This window comes from Acanthochromis polyacanthus, chromosome 1 (assembly GCF_021347895.1).
Source record: "Acanthochromis polyacanthus isolate Apoly-LR-REF ecotype Palm Island chromosome 1, KAUST_Apoly_ChrSc, whole genome shotgun sequence".
Taxonomy (NCBI): Eukaryota; Metazoa; Chordata; class Actinopteri; family Pomacentridae; genus Acanthochromis; species Acanthochromis polyacanthus.
In genome coordinates, this window is record NC_067113.1 from 21,973,856 (window position 1) to 21,984,679 (window position 10,824).

At 39.8% G+C, this 10,824-nt stretch overlaps 1 protein-coding gene across 1 annotated transcript; it reads right to left on the bottom strand.

Annotated features, from left to right (window-relative positions):
• Nucleotides 1–1,926: 1,926 nt before the first annotated feature.
• nipal3 (NIPA like domain containing 3) lies at nt 1,927–9,069 on the bottom strand. Its single transcript, XM_022196712.2, has 11 exons — nt 8,845–9,069; nt 8,441–8,509; nt 7,232–7,403; nt 7,003–7,062; nt 6,623–6,768; nt 5,744–5,840; nt 5,427–5,562; nt 5,198–5,286; nt 4,452–4,515; nt 4,099–4,193; nt 1,927–3,860 (listed from the first exon to the last, which is right to left on the bottom strand). The coding sequence occupies exons 1-11, from the start codon at nt 8,878–8,880 to the stop codon at nt 3,661–3,663; spliced, it is 1,164 nt and encodes a 387-aa protein (XP_022052404.1). The 5' UTR covers nt 8,881–9,069; the 3' UTR covers nt 1,927–3,660.
• Nucleotides 9,070–10,824: the final 1,755 nt, after the last annotated feature.

Sequence of the window (10,824 nt, forward strand, 5' to 3'; positions counted from 1 at the left end):
CCTGTACTGTTTTAATTCAAATTTATCTGTTAAATGTAATTATCAATTTTGACACTCTGCAAGTTTATGTACCATACAAGTTTAAATGGCTAATTTAAACATTAGGATACAACCCTGCAATGTTTTATTATAACCTCATCCGGGTAACCTGTATGCTAAAACCCCATAATAAAGATATATACACTGCTCAAAAAATTAAAGGAACACTTTGAAAACACATCATATTTCAATGTGGGGAAAAGCAAACTGGATATTTTCATTGATATGGACCGGATAATGTGTTAGGAATGAAAAGATCCCACATTGTTTGATGGAAATGAAAATTATCAAGCCCCAGGAGGGCTAAATTCAAGACACCTGGGCATTGTCGTGCACCAGAAGGAATCCAGGACCACTGCACCAATGTAGGGTCTGACAATGGGTCAAAGGATTTCATCCTGATACCTAATGGCAGTCAGAGTGCCATTCTCCAGCCTGTAGAGGTCTGTGCGTCCCTTCATGGATATGCCTCCCCACACCATCACTGACCCACCACCAAACCGGTCATTTTGAACAATGTTACAGGCAGCATAACATTCTCCACAGCTTCTCCAGACCCTTTCATGTCTGTCACATGCGCTCAGGGTGAACCTGCTCTCATCTGTGAAAAGCACAGGGCGCCAGTGGTGGACCTGCCAATTCCTGTGTTCTATGGCAAATGCCAGCCGAGCTCCACGGTGCCAATCAGCGAGCACAGGGCCCACTAGAGGACGGTGGGCCCTCCGACCACTCTCATTACATCTCTTTCTGATTGTTTGGTCAGAGACATTCACACCAGTGGTCTGCTGGAGGTCATTTTGTAGAGCTGTTGCAGTGCTCATCCTGTTCCTCCTTGCACAAAGGAGCAGATACCTGTCCTGCTGATGGGTTGAGGACCTTCTACGGTCCTGTCCAGCTCTCTTAGACTAACTGCCTGTCTCCTGGAATCTCCTCCATGCTGTTGAGAATGTGCTGGGAGACACAGCAAACCTTCTGGCAATGGCACGCATTGATGTGCCATCCTGGAGGAGTTGGACTGTCTGTGGAACCTCTGTAGGGTCCAGGTATCGCCTCATGCTACCAGAAGTGACTCTGACCCTAGCCAAATGCAAAACTAGTGAAAAACAGTCAGAAAACATTAGGAAGGAAAAAAATGTCAGTGGCCTTCACCTGTAAACTCATTCTTGTTCTGGGGGTTGTTTCATTGTTACCCCTCTAGTGCATCTGTTGTTAATTTCATGAACACCAAAGCAGCTGTAAACTGACTAAAATCTTCCTCTGTTACTTACTTGACCAGATCAGTATCCCACATGTTTGACTGACTTGATGCAATACTTAGATTAAAAAGTGTTCAATTTTTCTGAGCAGTGTAGTACGTCTTAAGTGATTACTTAAAAGTTTATTGAATAACATTTGTTTTTAAGACCCTACAGTGTTGTATACATTTTCCCGATGTAAATATTAAGGTGAAGACTCTACAACATTGTATGACACATACTTACAAAACTCATTTAAGACCCTACAATATATAATACAAACAGACATAACGTAGAAATCTTACAATGTTACACATTATGCAAATTTATGGGGTTGATTTAAATATTAAGGGCCTACAATGTTACATATTATACAATTTTACCTGGCTAATTGAAATATTTTGGATAAAATCCTACAACGGTTGGGTACAATGTTATATATCACGAAAGATAAACTGTCCAAGTTAAATGTTTAGGCTAAGACCCTACACTGGTATATAATCTTCCAAATTACCAGACTTTTTTGGTTTTAATTAAGGTTAAGGCTCTACAACTTTACATACAGAAAACCCAACAAATCCAGACATCCCAAAGCAACAAGTTTCAAAAAGAAATCTGGTTGGTCAGAAACATTTGTCATGCACCAAACTGCTTACTTCAGACCAAGATTTTAATGATGTTTCGTTGCCCCTGAACAAAATCAAATATCTTAAATTTAATGAGGAGCTGTGAGCAGTGTGTGAAGTAGAAGAATCCCATCTCAGTCTTTCAATGAAGGATGAGCCATGGAAATAATTAGATAAGTCAAAAAGGTCAGACCTTGTCTGGAGATTGGCATCAGTGTGACTTTAAATAAATTAACATGGAGAGCAAACACCACTGAAAGTGTATCAGAAAACCCAGGAGGCAAGACTCCACCAAAACTGCATTACTTTATAACATTATGACACAAGATTACATGTAATTTACAGTGGAAAAGGTTGAAATTTACAGCACCAGTGCAATGGTCTTTAAAAGGTTTCATTAGAAGGCAGAATTAACCCGACTGGTTTCAGCCGCTTTACACAGTGATGCTGATGTTGAGCTGACAGACAAAACATTTCAGGAAACAGCCACGTTACCAACAACAACCGCATCCCGAACACTGTGCTCGGCCTCAAGTCTTTGCATAGCTCTGCTCTATTAACACTGAAGAGACGCAGTGCTGCATGTGCAGAAGGTCAGTGTCTGAAGGTACCATTTATGCAGCGATGCATTATTTTTCAGCTTGTACAAGAAAAAAATGATGAGGTTACAATGGAAATACACTGTACAGGAAAAAAGACCAATATCAGCTACATTCCTTTTCTAGATCTGTTTGCTGGCATCAGGTTAAAAAGAAACCTTTAGCTTCTTGATGCCAAAAGCACAGTGTGATGTACAATGTAAAATGAACCGAGACTGCTTTTTTATACTTTGACATTAAACTCATTTTACACTGTCAGAAATTTCAAGATGCTATTTTTTCAGTTCCCTCTTGTAAGACTAGTTTGCTTCAAAGTTTTATCCCTTTTTAAATGACTCATTCTTTTAGTTGCATTCAGACAGGCACAGACAGATTACCGCTGCCTTTTCATACCTGATCTGCCGCAGTAATTTATCACTCGCCTGCTTGTGTGACGCGCTGCCTTACAGTCATCTATCCAGTGTATGACTACTTTTCAAGGCACGTTAAAATCAGATATTAAGAGAATAATAATAAATATGTTACAATAAATTAAAACAATTGCACCCAGTGTTTGGTCACATGAGAAAAAGCAGTAATTCAATGAAATTTCAAGAACAAAAGGCAGAGAACTGTGAGTGAAAACTGTACAAAGGCAGATATTTAAAGTGTAAATGTTCATTGGCAAGTCTTCCAAAAACCACTGCAGCTACATTGTAATATTGGTTTATAACAACCCTGACTTGAGGATTAACTCAGTACAAATCCTCAATGGAAGAACACATAGCGATATATTCCCACTGTGGAGTGAATAGGAAGAACACTGCTCAATATTTGTGGAGGTCAGTGCTCACCGAGTGTGAGGCAGGAAGCTTCAAGCCGCAGCACTGTCTCTGCTTTCATATTTTGAAACCATAATTGTGAATCCACTATAACAGTCAACAGCCTCAGGCTTCTTCTGTTCATTCTTGGAATTATTACAGCTTTGGTTCAGAGATTTCAAAAAGGAATGCAAGCACAGAGGAGTGTAAGGCGATAAGAGAGCACTGAAAACACCCAGTGGACACTGCCTACAGGGCTGGAGGTTGGTCAGTTTTTTTTTTGAGAACAGAAAAGAAAATACCCATCTTAGCTTTATAAGGTCCTTCATTGTTGTTTGTTGGAGTCAAGACTGGGGCTGTTTCAATCTTTTTTTAAATCTTTCTTTGGGTCAGGCTGGTCATGAGATGCATCAGTGGATCTGGAGCCGACCGGTGGTGGTTCCAGGTTGACTGGTATGGCAGCAGGAGCCACTCCGTCATTGTTGACAAGAGCCCCGTAGGAGAAAGAACCATTGAAGTCCGGCTGCACGACCAGGCCCTTGTCATGAATAACGGGGACTCCTGATGATAGAACAGAGAGGAAAAGTTTTACTTTATGTGAGAAACTGCAAAAGTAAAATGACCGTGCAAACAGGCTTACATTTAATGGATCACATATTTAGAGTTTAGTGACCTTGCAGGTTTCAGTAAATTTTAGAAGATGTAAAAAACATGTCCTGTGCAGGCTTAAATCTCAACAGATACCTTATTTTGCTACGTTTACGAGTTTAAATAAACGTAAAGTAAAGTTGATACAAACCATTAGTCATATCCATTGTGACATATGGCTCAAAGGTCTTGCTCCTTTTCCTGCTTTTGGTGATGAGAAAGATCCCAAGGAAACAGAATGCAGTTCTGTACAAAGCACACAATAATCAGTTACAGCCTTTACTTAAAAGAAAACTACTACTAAAACAAGTTTTTCACAGTGGATATCTTGACTTTTCATAGCAGGAAAAGCACAGGTGTTACAATTAACACGAACCATGGAGCTGCTTTATTCAGGTGTCACAGTAAATCCACAGGCAGCAGGCACAAACGCAGGGCAGCAAAGAAGCTTCTCGATTTTATTATTATGGCAAAATGTTGCGTATGAAACAACGGATAACTCACCCCAGCACAAAAATGCAGATGTGAAGGACGTCCTCATTGTTAAACTCTAAGTAAAACACGGCTCCTGAAAACCAGAAAGGACGAAATCTTTGCTGATTTATTGTGACTGTACGTGTGTGTTTGTGAAGCTAAGCAGAAGTCTGCAACTCAGACACTGAGGAGCACTGCTGAGGTAAAGAGTTGCACACACTGACTAATCTAGGTGTGACTGAGCATTCATCCACTCTGCATTTCAGCAATAATCCCAGCGTATGCTAACACGTCTAAAAAGGAACATCACGTGACCGTTCAGGTTTACTGGGCATGCTGGTGCCAGTGTAAAGATCTGCAGAAAATGCTACGGAGAAATAAGTGGACCACACATTTCCTTCACTGCACAACAGCTGAGGCACACACAACAATGTAAATAGCGCTTGTAGCCTAATTTGTCCTCTGTATTGAATTAACCATTGCTAATCAAGGGCTTTGCTTTGTTTTGGAAAACAGTCAGGTGATAGGCGCATGATGAGTCAGGGGACAATCAGACAGCAAAGACTGGTTTCTGCATCATTGTTTCCAAACTAAAATGAGCTCAGCAGGGCTTCAAGTCCTCTCTATGTTTGGGATCCTAAAACTCTGGAGGTTTGTGGACATTAGGTGTAAAAACAGCAGAAGTGAAATGCTGGAAAATGAAACTGTATTTGTGTAGATGTAGCCTAAAAACTACTTAACAGAGAAACGCAGCAGCAGAGAACGCCATGACTCACCCGCTACCACTGCAAAGAAGGTGGAGAGGATGTAGTTGACACTTGCAATCAGAGAGGAGTCATGCAGCTTACATGCTTGGGAGAGAAACCTAGAAAGACAGTAACAAAAAAAAAAACAGTCAGCAACAGCTTACTGAGAGATAAAATAACATCAAAATTAAAATCTGTGACAGAGAGCAATGGTTATAGCAATCGATTGATAGAAAATTCCACCTTGAGGGCGTCTCACCTGGCCTGGAAGACCACTGATGCCACCATGCACACAAACAAGACATGGAAGATTGGGTAGTCGAGCTGCATGTTGCCCTCAATCGTTAGAACCAACATTCCTGACACCGCCTTCACTGTGATGACTGTGGCCGAGCCTGTGAGCCAAAAGTACAGTTAAACACCGAACAAACAAGCGATTAAACATCATTTCACAAAATGTCTGGAGCGCTTGGTGACCATTGTAATCCAATTCTATTTATGTATCCCATTAAAGTATGGACACAGCTTGAGTTTAAAGATCTATGAGACTGATAGGCTTTAATGCAGAGGACTCACCCAGTAAAGAGACCATCAGCAGAATAATAACGAGGTAGTTAGCACTGCGCTGTTTGTAGAAGTATAAAAGCAGGCAGAACGTGATGATCTCCAAGAGCTGTCAATTAGGAAAAAAGAGACAATAAACATTTAATTAGTTGCATATGAACAACAAGAGAAGCACAGGACGGTTCGATTATAACACAATTATTTTTACAGCTACAAACTAATGTGTGTGCTGAATACTAAGATTTTTTTTTAAAAATACAAAAAGAAACAGAAAATACAACACAACAGTCCTGAAGTAAAAATACATTTGGAGGAGCTTGTAATTTCTAGTTATTGTTGTAACTGCCAGAGGATGAGTGCTGGCAATGATCAGCATGTTACTAATGAGCAGCCATACATATTTAAGCCTTTTTCAACGCTGAATGTGAACCACACCATCTTTTCTTACCAACTTTACAACCTACAGCCTCAAAAATGATCACCGAGTCGATTTAACGCTCCTGACAGTCTCCGAAAAAATAGAGCGCGAGTCACCAACCCTGTCCCGCAGGACTGCTGCGCTGCTTTCAAGGGTGTATTTGCAAAACATGAATGATGACAGTGTAGGTGTGTGAAAATTACATTTTGTAGTCCCACAGGAGTAAAAGAATCTTTCAAACGACACTAGAACCGTCAAAGTGGATTTGCGGTTAGTTTATTTCCAGGATATACAATAAATCTTTATTAAATATTCTATTTGGCAGCGTCACATTCAGATTTGGCTCTAACACGCAAATCAATTGTTTTATAGCTGTTTAAGGAGCGTGGGGAGATTTACAGACTAGAAGCACGTGAGAAATGATTACCGAGGCTTTGGCTTCTGAACTTCTTTAGGAAATGAAAATAGCTCACCAGATACAGGAGAACAGGCCACCCTACAAGGTGCTTCACGATGTTCTCTGCTTGGAGTTTTTCATGAGAGTTTGGTCCAAATGATACAAAGAGGTAAGTTCCTCCTATAGTGAGGATGTAGCCCAGGAAAGTCAGCCCGTAGCTCTCTGAAATGACAAAAAGCATACAACTAACTAGGAGCGATCAATCATTGTTAATTGAAAGTCTGCATACTTTTAGATGTTTTCAACAAAGCAAATCCTGAGTCTCTGTGTAACTTCAGTCAGTGGAGCAGCCAAGGAGGAAGCACAAATTTGCATGTAATGGCACAAGTTCAGTGGTGTTTGCATGAGTGTCAGTGCAGCTGCGCATCTTCAGTCACACGCTTGTTTTGAACTTACTCGCAAAGTCCTTTGGTTTAGATTTCTCGCGCAGAAAAATAAATCCCAAAATGGAGCTTGCTGAAAGACATTTTTAAAAAGGATAATGCCAGACGTTAACATTGACTTTCCTCTGTAATAGTTTTGTGTAACTTACTATGATATCTTTACAATATATCAAGTATATTCCTCGGCACTTATCTGGAAACACTGCCGACAATACATCTGGGAACGTGGAGGTAATACTCACTCAGGACAGACACCGCATTAAGAGGTGCTACGAGAGCGAGAGGGGCAAAAGCGTACGAGACAAAGTTGGCTGCCTCCCCGAGACAGGTGAACACAAACCCAGACCACCAGGTTTTAGTGCGGTAGAAGGCACGCGGGTCTTTTGTTCCTGCTAACGTCATGTGGCTGTATTTCTGCAAGTGAAAAGCATGCCGGTAAAAGAGCAGTGACAGAAAGTAAACAGAAAATATCCTGCAGTACACCTAGCTAAAAGCAAACACAGGATGAATACTGAAATCACACAGTGTAGAAAGGCTTTGCAAAATAAATACAGTAAATTAAAAATGAATAAAGGATGGGCAGGAAGAACAACACAGTGGCAACTATGTATCCTGAGTTGATAACGGTACATTACTTTGTTCACATAAGATTCTACTAAAGGCTGATAACAACACTGAAATGTTGAAGCCCAGAGGGGATTCTCCGGACAAGTTGTCCCATAAGCTCTGTTGACACAAGGCATTAACATAAGTGTACACACAGTAGAGAGACATAACTACTCCATATAGAAGACATACTAATTCTAATTGTAACTAGTGTCAGGGCACTTGGGTGACCAAACAGACTAGGGCTGCACAATGCATTGTTTCAGCATCAGCACTGGATGAGCCCATTCACAACAACAACATCACAGGAAGCGTTACAACTTTTTTTGCTACTACTGATACAAAAAGTAAACTCACACTTATGACCACTCAACAAGAACATTTTGTCTGATATGACATCATTTACACTGTATCTTGTATACACTGAGGTTTTTTTTCACTACATAAATGATGATTCTCTGTGGACAGTGTCTTGCAAGTGATTCTACTACACAAGGCAATACAACAACTTTGTTTGACCATATAAATCAGCACCACAAGGTGCCAGTTGACAAGTGTCAAGTCAGATCTGAATGCAATCCAAAGTTTTAAAAAAGCTGTTTCTAATGCCAGTACTGCTGTTACACCACATAAAAGAGGTTGCAAACAGCCTTTTCTAAATGTTTTTAATATTATTTTAATTTCTATGCAGGTGCTTTCCATTAAAAAAAATCAGTGAAATCATTCTAGCCAAATGGTTATTCAAGTCATCTGCTTCAAATTCCTTTATTTGTTTACATATCTTGTTTTTCCCCAATAGTGGGCAGTCCTATAGAAGACACGCTTTTAGATAAGGAGTTCTGTACCTGAATGCTTAAGGAGATGCTCACAAGCAGATTTCCAAAAATAGCAAGTAATGTCCCAATGAGATTGTCCTGAAAAAGAAAGAGCACATTTATTTAATTCAGATAGGTTCAACAAAATGGTCTACGCCATAGGTACAATTCAAATTTAGCTCTTTATTTATCAATAATATAGTTTCCCCAAAATATTTTCATTAGCATAACGCCATTGTCGTACTCAATATTAGGATAGGATAATAACATCGGATATTTTGCTCATTTTTCTCTATAAAGCACTCAATATCTTCAGTGTAGTTGCCATTTTAATTTCTAAATCTTGAAAATAAACGCGTATATGTTTTTTACACCGGCTACGAGATTAAAAAGTAAAACGAAAGTGCTAATAGACGATTAAAAAGTAAACTCACCGTGTAGGACCCTCCTCCGGCTCTGCTCAGATCCATATTGTTCGCCTTCAAAGGTAGTTTATTAATTACGAGAACTATCCAGACACTCAAATAACAGATATTTCATCTTATCGCGTTGCTTTTGATTTGACCAGTGATATCTAACTATCATTTTTTGGGTTTTTCTAGCTCTCCGCTGAAGAAGACACCATCTTCTTGACGAGGAGCATCTCACTTCCGGGTTGAATTCACTTGTTTCAGACTGCGTCATGACGCAAGACGGTTCCACTTTAACCACGTGACCCTGTAGCCTGTCATAGACTGCATGTGACAACAACAACATGCTTTTATTTACATGTTGGATGAGAAGAATCTTTTAGAATTAATTTTTTAAATTTATTGACACTCAAACGAATTTTCTCTTTTGTCCCTCATTCTTCCCACTTTATTATTTATCTGTTCCAATGCGGTTTCTATTGTGTGCTGTAGTTCAGCCTTTCGTCTGCAGTACCTCTGGAGAACAATAGGTTGAGCCATTGAGCCAGAATTGATCCAAATAATTTCCACCTGAGGTGGAGGATTTTAATCACTTTGAATTGGCAACCAAATGCCAGTAAATTCTTATGTTCGATTTAGAGCATTGCCCAGCTGTCATTCATCGTGTACATATCCATGAATATTTATATCTAGGTGTAACACATCCAATAAAATCAGACTGCATGTACATGAATAATATGACATAGATTATTTCTTTATACAAACACCTCTAAAACAAATTGTGCAAATGAAAATAGGCAGTTCCTTCTCACGTCCAAGAACACAATAATGACTGTCTCATTATGCCATGGTATTATGATCCTGACTAACACTAATGGTATGTTCCCTGTTCTCTTTGTGTCATTGCAGCAGAGGAGGGACAGCACGTCAGCAGCAGTGTTTCTATAACAGGAGCTGTGGAGAAAACAAAGGCAGGTCAATGAAGGGTGTGAGCCACTGATTTAAGAGACACGAGAGTTTTTTTCCATATATCAAAGGACATAAAATTCATGGAAGTACCTGATGAGTCATTGTTTCCATGTGCAGTAATGCCAAAATACATGGTGCAATGTAGTAGATGTAGTAATGTGATTATACAAGTTAAACTAAAATTTCCATGTCTTCTATCTCTGATTCAATAGGAAATATTTAACTTCAACTAACGCTGTCAACATTACAAAATTACAAACTCACAAAAAGAATAATCTCTAATGATCTTAAAAACTTAATGTGAGGCACCAAAATAAGTTTAGTTTCTGACAACTAACCCTGAAATCGAAGTAACTCTTCTCATTTCATTTGCTAACCAGCAGAGGGAGAGGAACTCCACTGCCAAGAGGAGACTGTCAGTTTGTTCTGCACCTGCTACGATCAAAGTCAAGGCATTCCTATGTATATTTTCAAGTGTCATTTCATATATAATTTTAAAATTGATTGTCAGTGGTTGCTTTCCTCGTTTGACACCACAAATACCTGAATGCATGACAGTAATACGAGCGATCAAGCAGGTATTTTTTGGAAAGCCTTCTCTTGTTGTTGTTTTTTTTTACTGACATGCTGCAGGAGCTCGTTTAGAGCCGTGCTTTTTGCTCAGAGCTGTGAACTGATGACTTCTGTCGTGTGCGTGCGTTCTCCCGCTTTTTCAGAGCTCAGAAAGATCATAAGATTATCACGCCTTCCAGTGACAGCAGCTGCACAATTGTTTTCTTCCATCACAGAAGTTATTAAGACAACTTGTGCATGTTGTTGAAGGGGACTGTGGTCACGTCTTGCTTGATTTCACAGCTGTGATTCATGAAGCCTTTACAGAAGCCGGCTCAGTTCGGTAGCGGCTCAGTAACTTCTGTAGGTGAAGCATAATTGCCTGCCAAGCTACAAAGCCTTCCTCGCCTTCCACGCCTGTCATTGTCCTCAACGAGTGGCTGGAATGAGACGTGGGTTATCTACTGTAGATATTTATTACCC

Coding starts and splice junctions, on each gene's coding strand:
- nipal3 (XM_022196712.2), bottom strand. CDS start 8,880: ATGGATCTGAGCAGAGCCGGAGGAGGGTCCTACACG. Junction 8,510..8,844: donor CCGGAGGAGGGTCCTACACG/GTGAGTTTACTT, acceptor TTTCTTTTTCAG/GACAATCTCATTGGGACATT. Junction 5,841..6,622: donor GGCCTGTTCTCCTGTATCTG/GTGAGCTATTTT, acceptor CCTAATTGACAG/CTCTTGGAGATCATCACGTT.